This window comes from Ailuropoda melanoleuca, chromosome 7, assembly GCF_002007445.2.
Source record: "Ailuropoda melanoleuca isolate Jingjing chromosome 7, ASM200744v2, whole genome shotgun sequence".
Classification (NCBI taxonomy): Eukaryota; Metazoa; Chordata; class Mammalia; order Carnivora; family Ursidae; genus Ailuropoda; species Ailuropoda melanoleuca.
The window spans coordinates 61834873-61855881 of NC_048224.1; the positions used below are offsets into that span (position 1 = coordinate 61834873).

The 21009-nt window shown below is 36.4% G+C and overlaps 1 protein-coding gene across 4 annotated transcripts in view; it reads left to right on the top strand.

Moving 5' to 3' along the window:
* The window catches only part of ZMYM2 (zinc finger MYM-type containing 2), a 104194-nt gene that overhangs the window by 72929 nt on the left and 10256 nt on the right, over nt 1-21009 (top strand). For all 4 annotated transcript variants that reach the window (XM_034664947.1, XM_034664949.1, XM_034664948.1 and 1 more), the window contains 7 exons: nt 4891-5020; nt 5741-5856; nt 6848-7019; nt 8288-8413; nt 9200-9294; nt 10528-10696; nt 10926-11077. In XM_034664947.1, coding sequence (XP_034520838.1) covers nt 4891-5020; nt 5741-5856; nt 6848-7019; nt 8288-8413; nt 9200-9294; nt 10528-10696; nt 10926-11077 — 960 coding nt within the window. The remainder of the gene's footprint in view (nt 1-4890; nt 5021-5740; nt 5857-6847; nt 7020-8287; nt 8414-9199; nt 9295-10527; nt 10697-10925; nt 11078-21009) is intronic.

A 21009-nucleotide genomic window follows, 5' to 3' on the forward strand; every position in this document is an offset into this window, starting at 1 on the left:
CTTATAAAAGCCGCCTCCCATCTTTTTGTTGTAAACTTTTGAGATCTTTTAATTCCCTACCCATAAACTTCAAAGGGTGAGAGCTTAACTGTATAATTTTGGACAAGTCCCTTTACACAAGTTCTTTGTTTGAATTTCTTGTTTGTAAAATGGGGATGAAGATAGTATCTACTTCAGGGTTATCACGTAGTAAGTATTAAACACGTGGTAGCTGCTATGTTCCAGACCTCATAAAGGCGGTGCGTATAGTGGTTAAGAACATAGGCTTTGGTGTTGGGTGAATTTACTTGAATCCTGACCTCAGAACTTTTAGCTCTGTCATCTCTCCCAGGTTGTGTAACTTCTGCCTTAGTTTTCTCATCTGTAAAGTGGGAATGATTAAAAGGCCTACTTCTTTTAGTGTTAGGAGAATTAAATAACTCATCTCATGAGTTATGTAAATTTGGTGCTTTACGTAATGTCTTAGTTCATTTGAGCTGCTATAGCAATACCGCAGATGAGGTGGCTTACAAACAAATTATTTCTCACTGTTCTGGAGGCTAGGAAATCTAAAATCAAGTTGCTAGCAAATAACAGTGTCTGATGAGGGCCTGCTTCCAGGTTTATAAATAGCCATCTTTTCACTGTGTCTTCACGTGGTAGAAAAAGGGTGAGGCATCTCTAGGATTTCTTTGATGAGGGCATTAATCCCATTCATGAGGCCTCTGCTCTCATGATATAATCCCCATCTAATGGCCACACCTTCAAATAACTATCACATTGGTTATTAGATTTCAACATATGAATTTTAGGGGTACACATTGTCTGTAGCACATAGTCTCTGGCATGAAGCAAATACTGAACAGATGGTAGCTTTTGTCATTATAATTTTATTTTGGGTCCTCCTTCAGTATTCGTTATAAATAGACGTAGATCTTGCTTGTTGACAAACAGAAAAGTAAGAAGCGTTATCAAATGTAGGTCTTCACCAGGTGGCATAGTTTAATTGACATGATGTGTTTCTAAATGACAGGAGGTAAAACATTGAGTAATCTACGATATATGATTTTGGACCCCTTGTTCTTATGTGGATCGGATTCTAGGGGATTTTCCAGCTTGGACCGAGCTTACCTAGTCTTGGTATAGATACTCAACACCTATTTGTTAAATTATTCTTCCCATTTTACAGTTGAGGAAATTGAGACATAAGAGACTGAGTCACTTGCCTGATGTTACACAGCAGTAGTTTTAGGATTAAGTTCCCTAGCTCCTTGTTCGTATCTCTTTTTCTTAGCTGATTAGTAATGTGGTTTGAAATCCTGGTGAATCTAGAATAGTACCAGCCCCTTGGCCATATGCATTATTTATAACTCATGCGATATCTACCTTAAACAGTCTTTTAAAAAATTTGTATTTTTCCACACTTTGAAATATGCACAGATACATTTATTAAACAGTAAGTGCTTTAAGTACAATTGATCATCATTCATATTTGCAAATTTGCCTATTCTCTAAAAATTTATTTGGACCCCTAAATCAATACCCATGGCGCTTTCAAAGAAATTTGCAGACATGCAGAGTGGTGATAAATGTGAGTCTCCTGAGGTGCATCTTCCTGCTGAGGTGAATCAAGGCAAGGCTTTCCCCTCTTGTCTCACCTCATCCTATAAGCAGGTTTCCTTTTCATAATACCACCTTTTTCATATTTTGTCTTTTTTGTTGATGATTTTGCTTTATAAAAGATCCCCCAAGCCTAGTATTAAAAAGCCCGGTCTAGTGTTCCTAAGCACAAGAAGGCTGCTCTGTGCCTTATGGAGGAAATAATGTGTGTTAGGTAAGCCTCATTCAGTTGGCAAGGAGTTTAATGTTCATGAATCAACAATAGGTACACTCAGAAAAATGAATGAGAAATTCACCAGTCTGTAGATGAGGCAACTCCCAGTACTCAAGTAAAATCTATAGTACATGGTGAAGCTGTGGAAAAGAAGGAAGAGTGATTATACTTACGGATTTATGGACTTAGGACTAAAAAAAAAAGTGAAACAGCATTGTTGTGAGGTTTTCAGCTTACAATATGTTATGCAGGATCAAGAAAATGTTAAATCCTGGGGCGCCTGGGTGGCACAGCGGTTAAGCGTCTGCCTTCAGCTCAGGGCGTGATCCCGGCATTGTGGGATCGAGCCCCCACATCAGGCTCCTCTGCTATGAGCCTGCTTCTTCCTCTCCCACTCCCCCTGCTTGTATTCCCTCTCACTGGCTGTCTCTATCTCTGTCAAATAAATAAATAAAATCTTTAAAAAAAAAAAAAAAGAAAATGTTAAATCCTTCTTGCCTACTCCTGGCTGACTCACACATTTCAAGCAAAAGGGTATGAAAAATGTTAAACTTACATGCGAGGTGGGTTCTGCAGATCAGGACCAGGATGCTGTGGAAGAATACCAGCTAAGTGTTAACACAGGAGAAAGGGATATAGAGTCAAGCAGGTGTTCAACACTGATGGACTGGCTTGCTTTCACAAGGTCAGTGGCAACTGAATGTATATGATACAGTGGTCTTCAAAGCCCCTGACTTTAAATCATTTAGAAACCAATTGTGTGCCAATGCCAAGGCTAACTTCAACCCCCGTCTTGGTGCATAGAGCCCAAAATCCATAAAAAATCCAGGGGAAAACTAAACTATTTGACAGTCCATTGGAGGTGGAACAGAGCATGAATGGTATCTAAAATATTTTGGGATTGGTTCTCCAGCTGCTTCATCCTAGAAGTAGAACATTGTCTCAGAATGAAAACCTTGCCTTTGAGGTTTTATTACTGGATAATTTCCATTGTTGTGAAGAACTCAAAAATGCCTATCTCAGTGTAGTTTGTTTTATGCCCCCAAACACTGTCTCTCTCATCCAACCCCTCGATCAGGGCATAATTAAAGCTTTCAAGACCTACTTCATGAGAAAGTTTTCGAGGCTCTCAACACCAACAAGGAAACCACCCTGATAGGCTATTGGAAGTTAGTCACCATATGCAACATTATTGTTTATGTTGGCACAGCTTAGGACAGCATCAAGCAGGTTACCATGAATAATTATTGGGAAAATGTTTGACCAGACTGTGTGAAAAATTTCAAAGTCTTGAAGGTGTCACAGAAAGTTAAAAAAAAAAGTGTTAAAAATGTACGTTGTACCTAGTAAGCGAAGAAGGCTTTGGGGACGTGCAGGAAGATGTGGAGAGAGTTTGGTAGAGAAGTCAGTAGAGCCCACCAAAGAAGACCTTGACAAGATGGCAAAATAAGGCATCAGATTCAATGATGAAAGTCAGCCCAGGACTCCTAAGAATGACCAAAATATTGGAATGGAATTCTGCCTTGGGAAGAATTGCCAGTGACATGGAAGAATATGACCCTATGCTTGAACAAAGCCTCCAGTTTAAGCACCACTGTGGTTTCCGCTTATGTAAAGATGCTTAAAAGATTTGAGATGAAAAGCCAATCAGACAAGGCTGGCTTCTTTTTTTGAAGCCAGTTTGGGAGGGAAAAGCGCTGGCATTGTTAACAAATTACAAGAGCCAAACTCTTGAGGTAGAACTGTGAGATGTCACCCTCTTCTTCCATCACCAAGTCACTAACTTCTTCCTCTTCTGCAGAATAATTGCCATCAACTTTTCCCTTGGTTTTTATGGGCACGCCAAAGGTTTAGAGGTTTAACCACACAGTGCACTGCCCCATTGGACATCCTGCATGTCCACTAAGAGTAAAATGTTAATGTTTTCATAAAACATTAAATGTGTACTCTTTGTTTTTTTCCCCAGGACTATTTACATTAATGTACAATATACAATATGTGTTAACAGGACTGAGTATGAGTACCATATAGTATGTGTGTACTGTATCTGTGTACTGTGCGGGTGTGTACACATCTGAGTGAAAGAGTCAATAATCCTAGTATACTACAGTACATAAAAATGCTGTAATCATGATGTGTTATAAAGAAACAGTAAAATTATTCGTAAGAAATATGTATATGAAATCAAGTGTGTATCAACAGAAACACTCTTATGTATTGATCTGCTGATGAAAATGTTGTGACCAGAGCCTTGTAGGAACCTAACCTTGTATTTTCTCTTGGAGTAATGGTTCTGTATTCTCTACTTAAGTGTTCATGGTGACTGTCTAGAAGTTAAGTACCTCAAATGTTCTGTTTTCTGTACCTTTTTCCTATATCAGTAGGTGGTATGGAGGGCACCTGTGTTTAGTCCCTTATGGACAGATCTTTAGCTTATTTTCGAGAGAGAGTGAGAGAGAATGTGTGTGTGTATTGCTTGGGGGGGGTTTCCTCACTTGCAAATAATGCTACAGTGTGAACATGGTGAAAACATCTGAAAGACTGTTGTCTAGGACAGGTTTCTGAAATTGCAGTTGCTGGGATATAAAAAACAGGCAGTTTGAAGTTTGGTAATATTTATGGTAATTTTTCTCATCATTTTTTTTATCTTTTAAAATTTAGTAAAATGTATAAGCTGTTTATCCAGTAGAGGGAACTAGTGTGTATCAGATGGCCACAAAAACTAATTAAAAGAACCTAATTATTTTAAAAATTCATATTAACAATCTTGTGTTTTTTACCTAAAAGTGGAAATTGTCTTTTTATGTTTTTTAAAAAGTATGCTGGTGGTATCCACTAAAGGTTACATAGTTCTGTAGAATGAATGATTTCTCCTGCTTTATTAGTAGTTAGGACAGATTCACATTGATCCTTTCAGATTAAGACTATGATAAACATAGTAATAATAACATAATTTGGTTATACTCTTAAATTTTTTTGTGTTCCCTCCACATAACCTAGAAACCAGATATTCATTAACACCAGGAAGTAAAAAAATTAGAGGAAAAATAAAATGTTTCTCTTTTCTTCCATTGTAGGGTTCAGCACCACCCCCTTCTCCAACACCTAACAAAGAGATGAAGAACAAAGCTGTTCTTTGCAAACCTTTAACAATGACAAAAGCTACTTATTGTAAACCTCACATGCAGACCAAATCTTGTCAGACAGGTAACAGGAAAATTTTGATTTATATACTTCCCTGTACTTAATACCTCACTTACTGAAATTCATGCTTTTCTCAAATAATAGGCTATGGAATGTATTTGTTTGGCTACTTTGTCATTTTCTGTTGATTTTGCTTATCTAAGTTTACCTTGAGAATACAGCATATTATTTAAAATAATGAAAATCAATCTCTGTCAAAGGCTCATAATATAAATTATGTCACAAGTGAAAAATGCTGTATCAAAAATTTCCTTGGGGCTAAGATTCACTAAGTTACGGTAATCTCTCTGAGAAAATCACCTTTGTAAATGTGACTTGTAATGTTAACAATTCTGTTTCCTTGTCAGAATGAGATGACATCATTTGATTACATATTTTTATGAGATTTAAATATATTCTAATTGTTTGATTACATAAATCTTTTTGCAGGGGTTGTGAAGGAAATCCTATAGGATATCTGGAACTATATAACGTTTTTAAGGGATGTTTTCTTTGTATTAAAAAAAAAAAGGCCTAAATTCTGTTTTTGCCTTCTTTATTAAAACAGTTACTGTGTTTGGTTTTGTTTTTACCTTACCTAATTTTTGAAAACCAGGAATTTCTTATAAAAGGGATTTAAACGAGGCACTTAAATTTTTCTTTGTTACCAAATTATTTTAACATTGGGTAACTGTGTATAAGTGTTACTTAACATTACTCCTTAAACACATTTTGTACTTTTAGATGATAATTGGAAGACAGAATATGTTCCAGTGCCTATCCCTGTGCCTGTGTATATCCCAGTACCTATGCACATGTACAGTCAGAATATTCCTGTTCCTACTACAGTTCCTGTTCCTGTAAGTTGGATTTTAAGGTTTTTTTCATTTTGAGGTTTATCAGGCATTGGGTGGGAGAACAGTGTTGTAATTCCTACCTTAGTGAAGCTAGTAGAAGAGGGTTGAGTCTTTGCCTTCACCAGTTAACTTAGGTTTGGTTGAATCTTGTTGAATGTTTGCTTTGTGTTTAACCAAGTATATGTTCATCCTTAAAGGTGAAGGTTAGCAAATGTCTGTGTCTGAGTTATGCATATATATGGTGTTTTGTATTTGAGTTCATTTTAGAGAAAAATACTTGTGAGGTTTTAAGATTTAAAACTGGAACACGGAATAGAATTTCGTATGAATTATCATTACATTATTTTGTCCTAAATCACTTGCAGTAAAGACACTATGCCAGGGCTTGGCGATCATAGTCCCCTGGGGTGTATCTCAAAAATTTTTTTTCTTTAATTTTTATTTCAAAAAGTAGCTGCTTATATTCTGGGCTTTCTTTGTTACAATTGACATCTTGGTTTTGGTATGTGTTTTTTCCAAAGCTTTTATCCAGTGTGGTATTATAAAGAAGATCGTGTGCTAGAATAAATTTTAGTTTGGAAAATCACATTTATTTATTTATTTATTTATTTATTTATTTATTTATTTAAGAGAGCACGAGGAAGAGCAGGAGGGAAGGGAGAAGGGCAGAAGGAGAGGGAGAAGCAGGCTCCCCGCTGAGCAGAGAGCCGGAGGTGGGGCTTGATTCCAGGATTATGGGATCATGACCTTAGCCAAAGGCAGACACTTAAATGACTGCCACCCAGGCACCCCCCTCCTTTTTTTTTTTTTTTTTTTTTAAATTTTTTTTTTTCNAAGATTTTATTTTTCAGGGATCGCGACACCAATGTGGTGCTCTAGTTTTTAGTCCGAACATCAAGAGTCTCACACTCCACTGACTGTACCAGTCAGGCACCCCCGGAAAATTATCTTCTAATATTGAGTAAACCTAACAATAAATACTTTGGTTAATTAGGTGCCGGTTCCTGTTTTTCTGCCTGCCTCATTGGATAGCAGTGAGAAGATCCCTGCAGCAGTTGAGGAATTAAAAAGCAAAGTTTCTTCAGATCCTCTTGATACAGAGCTGCTTACAATGACAGATATGATGACTGAAGATGAGGGGAAAACAGAAGCTGCCAACATCAACAGTGAGTTACACTTTATTTCAAGTTGTGAATAAGTGTATCATTGGTTTTCAATAAGTGTTGTAATTATTATAGTATATTGCAGGACATATCATTATGTTTCAACTTGCTATGGGATTGGGGGAAGCACTGCAACAAAAATGTATTTTTGTATTAAGAGATCCATACTCTATCTAGCCACATGGTCTCTTACGCCATGCCCAGTTTTAAGCAGGAATTTGTACAATTTGTACAGTCCCTGTTTTAATTATAACAGGATTTGACTTGTAAAATCAACTCAGAATTATTCCTGTTTTAATGTACTAGCTCAGACACAAAAATAACTTGACTTTAATAATAACCCAAACTCTTATTTTGTAATGGTTATCCCCAATTTTGTTTTGTTGGCTCTACTTAATAAAGTAATTTGCATTGTCTAAACCAGGGTTTATCCTAACTTCTGTTAGGGCAGTGTTTGCCAAATGGCATACATAAGTATGTTGTAGATGATTCTCTTGGAGTATTTATTCCTACCCTTACTCCAGAACACCCAGAGTCCTGTTTCAACCATGAGCTGCCTAATTCCCATTACCCTAGAGTACAGTAGAAACACTATAAATTCTATGTATTTCAGAATGTGACAGTGTTTGTAGAGGTTACAAATTAACTTTGTGGGTTGCAACCAGTGGTTTTGTTTGTTTTTTAATGAAGTGAAATTGGAAAATGTTAGTGTGAAACTCATCAAAAGGATATTGTTTTGTGAAATCTTTGTTTCCTGTGTGTGTCTATGTTTGTCTTTCCGTCTATCACCACCTTGAAATGGATAAAATGCATATCTTACTGTGGGTTGCAATACAAAAATGAAAGCAACTGATCAAAACATTAGAAAGCAGTTGTAATTGAATGATATAGAAAACCTAGGTTACAATTCAAAAAAGAGTATTGAAAATTGCAGTTACCCACCCTCCGTAGTTTATTTTTGACAAGAGATTGCTTTTAGAAATACTCTGCATACCAGAGTTGGTTTACTATCAAAGCATGCCTATTAACTTTGAAAAGGGGCAGTCAGAAACTTAAAGAATTAAAAGTTTCTGTGTACTCATGATTATGTAACAATTATAAAATTTATGATAGTTTATATTTCAAGATAGCTATATACCTTTTCTTTTTGTGATGTAAGTATTTATTCTTGTTTTATATTTACCATTAAATGACTTCCTTTGCCAGATTAAATATAGGTACTGTTAAGGTCTTCTATTTTGATTTCTAATGATATGATAAATTGATTACAGGTGTAATAATTGAAACAGACATAATTGGTTCAGATCTCTTGAAGAACTCTGACCCAGAGACACAGTCCAATATGCCTGATGTACCATATGAACCAGATTTGGATATTGAAATAGATTTCCCCAGAGGTACTCAAAATGCTATTTTATTCTTTAAGTGTGAACTACAGTTATGGAATTTAGTTATCATTAATTATTTAATGTTCGTGTTCTTGCCTTTACTGTTTATCTTTTTTATTTTTTTTAACCCAAACAAAACTCAACAGTTAATTTTGGAAATGAGGCGTAGGATTGAATCGAAGCGACTTAAAGAGCATTTCCTAGCGCCTAAAAAGACACTTCCTCAAAGTAATTCATTATAGAAAACTTTGTAGATAAGGAAAAGGATAAAGAAGTGATTGTTTCTTTTTAAAAAAATTAAATAAAATGTTGACAGTATTTTTCATAAGACCTTTTTAAAAATTAAGTTCACCTTCAAAAGGAAAAAATTATTTTCAGGTCTTTTGTAAAAGAAATGTGTTCTATTTTTCATTATTTTATTAATCTATTGATGGTTAATAGGCATGCCCAGTAGAATGTAAAGCATTTTATTTTGAGAAAGATTTGATATGTTGAAACAGAGTTGTACTGAGACCATTTAGATCTTAGAATTGAATTTCAGGTTGCAATAGTTTTTCTATACATTTCCATGAAAATTTCATGTTGCTATTCATTTTACATGTGTTTTAAGAGTCTGAATAGGATTTATCAGAACTCATAGACCATTTTCTTTTCACCCTCCCCTACAGCATAGGTTATCCCCATATATAGGTGCTTGTTTATATTCTATGATTAGTTCTTTGTTGGCTGTGTTTATGTAATATAAACCCGTGCTATTATATTTAGAAATAAAAATTCTTCTGATTTGATTGCCAGCTGCTGAGGAGCTTGATATGGAAAATGAATTTTTATTACCACCTGTTTTTGGAGAAGAATATGAGGAACAGCCTAGACCTCGATCTAAAAAAAAGGTATACATTAATAGTATTTTTGCATTCAACTACTATCTCTGTGTAGCGGTGTCCCTTTATGAATGGAGCAAGGATATAGTGATCCACTTGGGCCTGAGACTATGGGAAGACCTTTTCCCCCTAGATTTAGAAAGGCTTTAAGAGTTAAAGTCTTTATTACTTCATTTCAAAGTAATAAAAATGTCTCAGAATTACTTGTGACTTAATAGAAGAGTGAATATTATTGCCATTTAACTTTGCTTTTTAATTTTATCCTGACAAAAGGTTGACGTTGTTGCTAAAAAAGTAAACTCAGTTCTTTGACAAGAATGGAAGACTATTTTCTAGGGATCTGTTTTTCCACTATTATTTTTGATGAGACTAATCTGTGAGGTTGAGATACACAGTTTATAATATCTGGTCTTTTTTCAGCATGTCAGCTCATGCAAAGACATGCTGAACAGTTTAATTGTTCAGGTAGATCAAATCTACATGTATTAACAGGTGTGATTTTTAAAAATACTTTATCAACAACTTTATGTATTTCTGATTTGCAACATGAAACAAGATCAAAAGAAAAAATAAAAGGATGACTTTCACAAATTTCCCCACAAAGAAAGAAAGAAAAAAACTGAAAAAGGAGTGAGTACCTGCAGTAGGATGAAGTTGGACTCCTGTTTGACACCATACAAAAATTAACTAAAAAAATGGGTAATAGATCTAAAATTATGAAACATAGGCCTAAATCTTTATTACCTTGGATTAGGTATAGTTCTTCAATATGACACCAAAAGTACAAGAAGTAGCAGGAAAAACAGGTGAATTAGGTGTACTACATTAAAATTTAAAACTTTTATACAGCAAATAATGCTATCATGACAGTAAAAGGAACTGAGTGGTCATTCCCCATAAGCTGCAATTACTGGAAAGTTCAGTTTCTCTCTTACATTAATATTTAGATTCCTTTTCAGATTATTTATTAATTATGTCTTATATCTAATTTCTTTCTTATTAGTGACTCTTACAGCCGAAGTTAACATTATTTTGTTATACAAAGTGGTTTATGTAGAAATATGGCATTCCTGGAGATATATTTCAAGTAACTGTTCTCAGATTCTGCAATACCAATCAATTCTAAGCATATAAATATATTTCTCTTTTGATTTGCATTCTTTGAGAGATGGCTTACACAAAGTCATGAAATAATACAGGTTTTTTAAAAAAAAAGATTTTACAGTGGTGTTTTACTAATAGGGAGCCAAGAGAAAAGCTGTATCAGGATACCAGTCTCATGATGATAGTTCTGACAATTCAGAATGCACCTTTCCTTTCAAATATACGTATGGTGTAAACGCATGGAAACACTGGGTCAAAACTAGGCAACTTGATGAAGATCTTCTGGTATTAGATGAGCTAAAATCTCGTAAGTTGTTCTGATTTTGTTTCTTCTCCATCGCATTTCAAATCAATATTTTTGTTATTAATTACCTTTAAAAAAACATAAATGTAGCTTACAGTATTTTAAGTACATTTAAATATAGCTTTCATTTTACTTTAAAATTCTTATATGGAATAAATTTCAGAAAGTTTCTTAAAGTTTCTTAATCTTAAGAGTAAATAATAACAATTACTAATTTTTTCTTTCTTTTTAGCTAAATCAGTAAAGTTAAAAGAGGATCTGCTCTCTCACACCACAGCTGAGCTTAACTATGGGTTAGCCCATTTTGTCAATGAGATCCGACGGCCAAATGGAGAGAGTTATGCACCTGACAGCATCTATTATCTTTGCCTTGGAATACAGGAGGTTAGTAATTTGATGGCTACATTAGAATATAATGTTAATAAGGTTGTTGTAGGGGCTCCTGAGTGGCTCAGTTGGTTAGGTGTCTGCCTTCGACTCAGGTCATGATCCCAGGGCCCTGCTCAGGGGAGAGCCTGCTTCTCCCTCTGCCTACTGTTCCCCCTACTTGTGCTCTCTCTCTCTTGCTCTGTCTCAAATAAATAAATAAATAAAATCTTAAAAAAAAAGAAAGAAAGAAAAGTTGTAGTATTTTAGAAAAGAAAATTGTTAATGTTTCAAGAATATTAAGGGCAGCTTTATGGAACATGATTTCTTGGCTTGCCAAGACAAAAAGAATTTGCTCTGTTGAAAGTACTGGATATTATAAAGGATTTTCTTAGCTACTTTGTATATAGGTCTTTCTGTTATAATAAGGTATGTTCCTAAAAATCCTCAAGTTCTCCAAAAATATTGTACCATAACCAAAGAGAATTTATGTGAAAAATGGAGTTAGGGTCAGGTGACTTGAAACTAATGCATCTTTTGTAACAGACCTAACAAAGCTGTGTATTTGTTACCATATATATGATAAATCAGGATGGCTTCATTTCCTCTTTACAATTGCAGATAAATGAATTAACATTCTGAGGTATGATCTATATGTGTATATATATTTCCATGCTGATACACGTGTAAATGGAAAAATGGGTTCCTTTGCAAGTAGTGGATCTCTTTTCAATTGTACACTTCTCATGTTTCTAAGTTGTTAAATAGGGCATTTACTCATTAGTTCTTTGGAATCATCTTATAAAAGGAGATCATTCTTTGGGTTTTTAGATAAACTTAAACCACATGTCTGCAAATCATGAGTGAGTCTATTTTCCATAATAAACATAAAGATCAGCTTGTAATTCTGAACAAATTGTTTGGGGTTGAGCCCAGGATCTTGCTTGACATTCTGTGTATTTTTAGCTGTGGTAAATGATAGAAGGAGATCTTTTTATGTATTGTTTATAGGCCCAGAATTTAATGTTATGCTGCTAACAGGTGGTAGAAACTGAAAAAAATTACTCAGAAAATTAGAATTGTCTTAATTTGTATTTTACTTGTATTTTCTTAGAATAGAAATTTGCCAAGATTATGTAAGTGGTAGTGGGGAAATAACACATGGCTATAAATTACTATATGTTCGAGGACTATCACATATTTTACAGTAACAACCTAAAAAATACATAATAGATTTACTTTTTTTTATTCTTCAGTAGATTTATATGTACCTTGAGCCTCATATTTAGATGGCGATAACACATCCACCATTCCAAATCCCAAAAGCCCTGAAAACTAGAGATTTTACCCGTTAGGTTTTCACAAAAACTAATTTGATAGTAATACCTGACCTGAAGAGTTGTCAAGTTAACTATTTATTATACTTTCTGTTTGATTATCCATAGACTATTAACTATGTAATTCACTAAAAGGATTGTTAATGTTTCTAAACAAATATAGGGTACTTCCTTAGACCACTCTTGGAATATTATGTAAGTATATACATGCCCTGTATTTTCTCTGTAAAATCCAAAAAATTAAGAATTCTAAAACATATCTGGATACAGTGGGTCTGAGTCAGGGTTTGTAGACCTATGTATGTTTTTCCCCTTTTTTATTATACCTAGTACTAAAAAAGAGTAGAAATAGCAGGTGCCGGATATAGGTGAAAACATCTCAATAAGCATCAGAATAAGTTATTTATTACATATAAATCCTCTTCAGAGCAAATAGGGGATCTGGGTCTTACTCTGTGTCTTACACCGTTCTGTCCATATGGTAGGCACTCATTGACCTGTATAATTGTCAGTGACTAGTACACAGTAGGTCTGTTATCCAGTTTCCATTGCTTTTTATTGTGTGTACTTAATTAATATGGTAGAACAATCTTTTTTTAAAAAAAATGTTTATATCATCATCTCAGAAATAGTTCTGTTGTCTAGATCAATCATTTGTAAAAAATGTTGATGAGCATACTAGGATTCTGCCAAATAAACTCAGCAGGAAGGAAGGAGATTGAATTCTAGGCTCTTATTAGTGCTTTTTTTCTCTTAAGACTTTTTTAAAACTCAAATTAGTTCGCAGGTAGTGTAGTATTAGTTTCAGGGATAGAATTTAGTGATTCATCAGGTGCATATAAATCCAGTGCTCATTGCATCAAAAAAAACCCCCGTCTCCTCCTTAATGCCCATCACCCAGTTACTCCATACCCCTGTGTACCTCCCTGCCGGCAACCCACAGTTTATTTCCTATATTTAAGAGTCTCTTATGATTTGCCTCCCTCTCTGTTTTGATCTTATTTTATTTTTCCTTCCCTTCTCCTATGTTCATCTGTTTTGTTTCTTAAATTCCACATATGAGTGAAATCATATGGTATTTGTCTGTCTCTGACTGATTCCACTTAGCATAATATGCTCAGTTCCATCCACATTGTTGCAAATGGCAAGATTTCATTCTTTTTGATGACTAATATTCCATCGTGTGTGTGTGTGTGTGTGTGTGTGTGTGTGTACCACATCTTCTTTATCCATATTTTGGCTATTGTGGATAGTGCTGCTATAAGTAATTGGGGTGCATGTGCCCTTTCAAATCACTATTTTTACATCCTTTGGATAAATACCTAGTAGTGCAGTTGCTGGGTTGTAGAGTAGTTCTATTTTTAAATTTTTGAGGATCCTCCATACTGTTTTCCACAGTGGCTGTACCAGTTTGCTTTCCCACCAACAGTGTAAGAGGGTTCCCCTTTCCCCACATCCTTGCCAACATCTCTTGTTTTCTGAGTTGTTCATTTTAACCATTCTGACAGGTGTGAGGTGTGAGGTGCTATCTCACTGTGGTTTTCATCTGTATTTCCCTGATGATGAGTGATGTTGACAGACAGCCATTGTATGTCTTCTTTGGAGAAATGTCTGTTCATGTCTTCTGCCCATTTCTTGACTGGATTATTTGTTCTTTGGTTGTTGAGTTTGATAAGTTCTTTATAGATTTTGGATACTAGCCCTTTATCTGATATATCATTTGCAAATATCTTCTCCCATTCTGTGGGTTGCCTTTTAGTTTTGTTGATTGTTTCTTTTATTGAGCAGAGCATTTTATCTTGATGAAGTCCAAATAGTTCATTTTTGCTTTTGTTTCCTTTTCCTCTGAGACATGTCTAGTAAGAAGTTCCTATAGCCAATGTCAGAGACATTGCTGCCTGTGTTGCCTGTCCTGTAGGATTTTGATGGATTCCTGTCTCACATTTAGCTTTTTCATCCATTTTGAATTTATTTTTTGTGTGGTGTAAGAAAGTTGTCCAGTTTCGTTCTTCTGCATGTGGCTGTCCAGTTTTCCCAATACCATTTGTTGAAGAGATTGTCTTTTTAACAGTTGAGGGTCCATTTCTGGGTTCTCTACTCTGTTCCACTGATCTGTGAGTCAGTTTTTGTGCCAGTCCCATACTGTCCTGATGACAGTTTTATTTTTTTTTTTAAGATTTTATTTATTTATTAGCATGAGCAGTGGGGAGGGGCAGGGGAGAGAGAGAAGCAGACTCCCTGCTGAGCAGGGAGCCCTATGGAGGACTTGATCCAGGATCCCTGGGATCATGACCTGAGCTGAAGGCAGATGCTTAACCAACTGAGCCACCCAGGTGGTCCTGATTACAGCTTTAATAGTACAGCTTGAACTCCAGCTTTGAGTTTTCTTTTTCAACATTATTTCGGCTATTCAGGGTCTTTTCTGGCTCCATAAATTTTAGAATTGTTTGTTCCAGCTCTGTGAAAAATGTTGGTGTTGTTTTGATAGGGATTGCATTGAATGTGTAGTTGCTTTGGGTAGTAGAGACATTTTAACAACACTTGTTCTTCTAATCCATAAGCGTGGAATGTTTTTCCATTTCTTTGTGTCTTCTTCAACTTCTTTCATGAGTGTTCTGTAGTTTTCAGAGTACAGATCTTTCACCTATTTGGTTAGGTTTATTCCTAGGTATTTTATGGTTTTTGGTGCAATTGTAAATGGGATCGATTCCTTGATTTTCTGCTGCTTCATTGTTGGTGTATAGAAATCCTACAGACTTCTGTGCATTATTTTATATTTTGTGACTTTGCTGAATTCCTATATCAGTTCTAGCGATTTTTTTGGTGGAGTCTTTCAGATTTTCTACAGAGTATCATGTTGTATGTGAAGAGTGAAAGTTTTAACTTCTTCCTTGCTGATTGGGTTTTATTTTATTTCTTTTTCTTGTCTGATTACTGAGGCTAGGACTTCCAGTATTATGTTGAACAGCAGTACTGAGAGTGAACATCCCTGTCATGTTCCTGACCTCAGGGGAAAAGCTCTCAGTTTTTCCCAGTTGAGGATGATATTAACTGTGAGTCTTTCATGTGTGGCCTTCATGATGTTGAGGTATTTTCCATCTATCCCCACTTTCTTGAGAATTTTTGTCAAGAAAAGATGCTCTATTTTGTCAAATGCTTTTTCTGCATCTATTGAGAGGATCATATGGTTCTTATCCTTTCTTTTATTAATGTGGCATATCGCATTGATTCATTTGCAAATGTTGAACCACCCTTGCAGCCCACTTGGTGGTGGTGAATAATCCTTTTAATATACTGTTGGATCCCATTAGCTAGTATCTGGTTGAGACTTTTTGCATCCATGTTCATCAGGGATATTGGTTTCTAATTCCCCTTTTTAGTGAGGTCTTTATCTGGTTTTGGGATCAAGGTAATACTGGCCTCATAGAATGAGTTGGGAAGTTTTCCTTCCATTTCTATTTTTTGAGATAGTTTCAGAAAAATAGGTATTAGTCCTTGCTTAAGTGTTTGGTAGAATTCCCCTGGGAAGCCATCTGGCCCTGCTAGTATCCAGAATCTACAAAGAATTTCACTTGTTGCTTGGGAGATTTTTTTTTTTTTTTAAAGATTTTATTTATTTGACAGAGATAGAGACAGCCAGCGAGAGAGGGAACACAAGCAAGGGGAGTGGGAGAGGAAGAAGCAGGCTCATAGCGGAAGAGCCTGATGTGGGGCTCAATCCCATAAAGCCGGGATCACGCCCTGAGCCGAAGGCAGAGGCTTAACCGCTGTGCCACCCAGGCGCCCCATGCTTGGGAGATTTTTGATTACTGATTCTAATTCTTTGCTGGTTATGGTTCTGTTCAGATTTTCTGTTTCTTCCTATTTCAGTTTTGGTAGTTTATATGTTGCTAGGAATTTATCTATTTCTTCCAGATTGCCTAATTTGTTGGTATATAACTGCTCTTAGTATTCCCTTATAATTTTTTGTGTTTCTGTGGTGTTGGTTGTGAGCTTTTTTCTTTCACTTATGATTGTATTCATTTGGGTCCTTTCTTTTTCTTTTTGATAAGTCTGGTTAGGGATTTATCAATTTTTTAAATTCTTTCAAAGAACCAGTTCCCAGTTTCGTTCATCTGTTCTACTATTCTTTTGATTACTCTATCTTATTTCTGCTCTCCTCTTTATTATTTCCCTTCTGCTGGATTTAGGTTTTATTTGCTGTTCTTTTTCCAGCTCTTTTAGGTGTCAGGTTAGGTTGTATATGTGAGACTTTTCTTACTTCTTGAGGAAGGCCTGTATTGCTGTGTACTTCCCTCTTAGGACTGCCTTTGCTGCATCCCAAAGGTTTTGGACTGTGATGTTTTCAGTTTAATTTGTTTCAAATTTTTTTTAAAAATTTTCATTAATTTTCTGGTTGACCCATTCATTCTTTAGTAAGAAGTTTTTTAACTTCGATGTATTTGTGGTTTTTCCAAATTTTGTCCTGTGGGTTGACTTCAAGTTTTATAGCATTGTGTTTTGAAAATATACGTGGTATGATATGTTAAGTGCATCTGGTCCATTTAGTCATTTAAAGCCCTTGTTTCCCTATTGATCTGCTTAGATTATCTGTCCATTGCTGTGAGTGGGGTGTTAAAGTTTCCTACTGTTACTGTGTTATTTTCAATGAGTTTCTTTATTTTGTTATTCATTGGTTTATATATTCAGCTGGTCCCAAGTTGGGGGCATACATATTTACAATTGTTAGATCTTCTTGTGGGGTAAACCCCTTTATTATGCTATAGTGTCTTTCTTAATCTCTTATTACAGTCTTTGGTTTAAAATCTAGTTTGTCTGATATATAGGGATAGCCACTTCAGCTTTCTTTTGATGTCCATTGGCATGATAATTGGTTCTCTGCCCCCTCACTTTCAATCTGGAGGTGTCTTTTGGTCTAAAATGATTTTCTTTTATGCTTACAAGAGATGTGTCTTGTTTTTTAATCCATTCTGATGCCCTTTGTCTTTTGATAGGAGCATTTATTCCATTTACATTCAGATTAATTATCGAAAGATACAAATTTAGTGCCATTGTATTACCTGTAAAGTCCCTGTTCCTGTAGATTGACTCTTTCCTTTCTAGTCTTTGTTACTTTTGGTTTCTCTTTCCCACTCAAAAGTTCCCTTTAATATGTCTTGCAGAGCTGGTTTAGTGGTCACAAACCCCTTTAGTTTTTGTTTGTCTTGGAAACCCTTTATCTCTCCTTCTATTCTGAATGTCGGCCTTGCTGGATAGAGTATTCTTGGCTGCATGTTTTTCCCATTTAGCAGGTTGAATATATCATGCCACTGCTTTCTGGCGGGCTAGGTATCTCTGGACAGGCCTACTCTAGCCTTATGTATCTTCCTTTATAGGTTAAGGATCTTTTTTTCCTAGCTGCATTCAGACTTCTATATTTATCTTTATAAGTTTCACAGTGGTATGTCGTGATGTTGACCTGTTTTTGTTGAGTTTGAGGGGAGTTCTTTGTGCCTCTTGGACTTGAATGCCTATTTCCTTCTCCAGATTAGGGAAGTTCTCAGGTATAATTTGTTCAAATAAACCTTCTGCCCCTTTTTCCTGCTCTTCTCTGGGACTCCTATGATATGTGTATTATTTCACTTATTGGAGTCCCCAAGTTTACCTTCGTGATCTAATAGTTTTCTTTCCCTCGTCTTTTCAGCTTCATTATTTTCCATAATTTTATCTTCTGTATCACCTCTTCTGTCCTATTCTCTCCTCTGCTCCTTCAGTCCACATTGTGATTATATCCAGTCAATTTGCATCTCAGTTAATAGCATTTTTTTTTTTAATTTTGGTCTGGCTAGCTTTTAGGTCTTTTATCTCTGAAGCCATGGTTTCTCTGGTGTTTTCTATGGTTTTTTCGAGTCCAGCTAATAGTCTTATGATTGTTGATCTAAATTCTTGTTGAGATATATTGCTTATATCTGTTTTGAGCACGTCCCTGCCTGTGACATCTTCCTGATCTTTCTTTTGTGGAGAATTCCTCCGTCTTGTCATTTTGGCTAAGTTTCTATCTTTTGTGTGTTCCGAAAGCTTGTTATGTCTCCTGCATCTGAGAGTAATGCTATATTAAAAAGAGGTCATATACTGTCCAGGGCCTCGTACTTTAGGAAGTGTTTCTGGTGTATGGTGTGTGTACTCTGCTGTTGGATTTTGGTTACTCTTTCCCACTGGTCAGTCCTCTGCAGATTTCCTCCTTTCTTCCGGTGGGGAGTGTTTGGACCTTTATCTAGGTGTGCTTTGATTTGTTTGTTGAAAAAAGCATGGAGAAAAAGGATAGAAAGAGAAAGGAAAAAAGGGGGAAAAAAACAGAAAAGCCTGCTCCACATAAAAGAGAAAAGGAAAAGGAACGAAAAAAACCAACAATCAAAAAAAATTTACTATAAGCCTGATTTCAAAGAAAAAGAAAGGAAAAAAATAAAAAGAGAAGAAAAAAGATACCTGATTCAAAAAAAAAAAAAAAAAAAAGAGAANAAAAAAAAAAAAAAAGAGAGAGAAGGAAATGAAAAAACAAAGTAACAGGCAAAAATCTATAAGCCCGATTCCAGTGGGGTGAAAAATACAGCCTGGTCCTATTTCCACCACAACTGAAGGGGACACTTGTTGTTGTTGTTGTTTTTAAAGATTTATTTATTTATTTATTTATTTATTTGACAGAGAGAGAGAGACAGCCAGCCAGCGAGAGAGGGAACACAAGCAGGGGGAGTGGGAGAGGAAGAAGCAGGCTCTCAGCGGAGAAGCCCGATCCGGGGCTCGATCCCAGAACTCTGGGATCACACCCTGAGCCGAAGGCAGACGCTTAACAACTGAGCCACCCAGGCGCCCCTGAAGGGGACACTTTGAAGCAGTATATGATCAGTAGACTTGGTGCATGTGGTATGCTGCCTGTGTTGCTCTTCTGGGAGAGATCCCTGCTGTGCTGGCTTGGAATTAGTCTTGCCCCATTAAAAAAATATGTGCCAGGCACACGGGGGCAGGGTTTGATGTAAGTGGCTCCCACCTCCACTGTGTTGCTCTCTGAAGTCTGAACATGTTGGTAGGGAGGCTAAAATGATGCCACCCCACTCTCTTGCCCCCAGACAGGGGATCTCACACCCCCTGCTGTTCAAGAAGCCCTCACAGAAAAGTGAGGGCCCTCAGTGAATCTGGCGCCCAGTTCTCTTGCTTTTTATCTTTGGCACGTGGCTGGAATTCAAAACTCCAAATCTTTTTTTTTCCTAAGATTTTATTTATTTATTTGTCAGGGAGAGAGAGAGAACATGCAGGGGGAGCAGCAGGCAGAGGGAGAGGCAGGCTCCCCGCTGAGTAATGAGCCCATGCAGGACTTGATCTTAGGACCCAGGGATCATCATGACCGAGCCAAAGGCAGATGCTTAATGGGCTGAGTCACCCAGGCATCCCCAAAACTCCAAATCTTAAAGGAGCCGGTATTGCTCAGGTATGCTCCTTCCTCCAGATTAAAGCCTCAGTGTGCTCTGACTAGTGCCCTTTGTCCCAGAAAAACAGTCCCCTACCTACATAGTGTGTGGAATCTATGGTGTGTCACCATGAAAAGCAGCAACCAGGTTACCCACCCTCTGTGCGCACCTTTGTCCCCTGCCAGTGAAAGGCCGTTTGCTGGCACCTGCAAGGTCTTTTGTCCTTGGAGAGGCAATAAACCCCCTTCCAAATGTACTCCACAAAGGGAGTACTGCATCTCTCCCAATGCAGCAGGAGATCCCTACACCGCTTTGTGCGTACTCCTGGGCCAGAACCTTTCTTTTCTCCAGAAGCGCACTTCCAAAACCTCAGAGCTTGAGCTCCATTAACTGTTTGCAAAAAACCTGCATCACTCAGTTTCCCGGGTTCCCCTGTCTGTAGTCTGAGAGGTTTTCTTGTGTGAACCCTATGCCACACACTCTCAACTTCTCTCTGCCTCTCTCCCTTTTCTTTCCCTAAGGAAAGGGTTCCCTTCCCTCTGGGGCATGGCAACTTTCCTCTCCCCCAGTTTACTTCCACATACCTTGCCATGCTGTCTCCCTCCAACCATGGAGATCCTTCTAATTTTTAACTGCTGAACTCTTCACTTTAAAAATGGTTAAGATAGATTTTTCTAATTTTTTTTAACATAATTGAAATTTTTTATTTATTTTTTTCCCTATTCTCATCATTGGACATATTTTCACAGACTTGATTTAATTTTGTAAAAGACTGTCTGGTATTTATTAGCAGCTTTAAAAATAATCCTAAAACTCTGTAAAGATAAGCTATCTATAATACCCTTTCTGGAAATCATTGCTGTTTATTGTTACTTCAAGGATGTGTACAGAAATAGAAGCTATTTTTGGAAGGGTGTGCATATTTATCTCTTGCATTTACTGATTTTGTTCACATTTGACAATAAAAATAAGATAATGTGAAGAAGTATGATTTTCTTAGATCATGTTTAGAGAAGGAATAACATCTTTATTTGTGAGGACTAAGTCTTATGAATATACATAGGTATGTAGCCACTTCTGTATTGTATATTGAGAAGTTAAATGTAATTATGGATGTTTAAGTGGGTACTGTATGAAAGGGGAGCGTAGCATTTTTTTTTCCTCCCACACA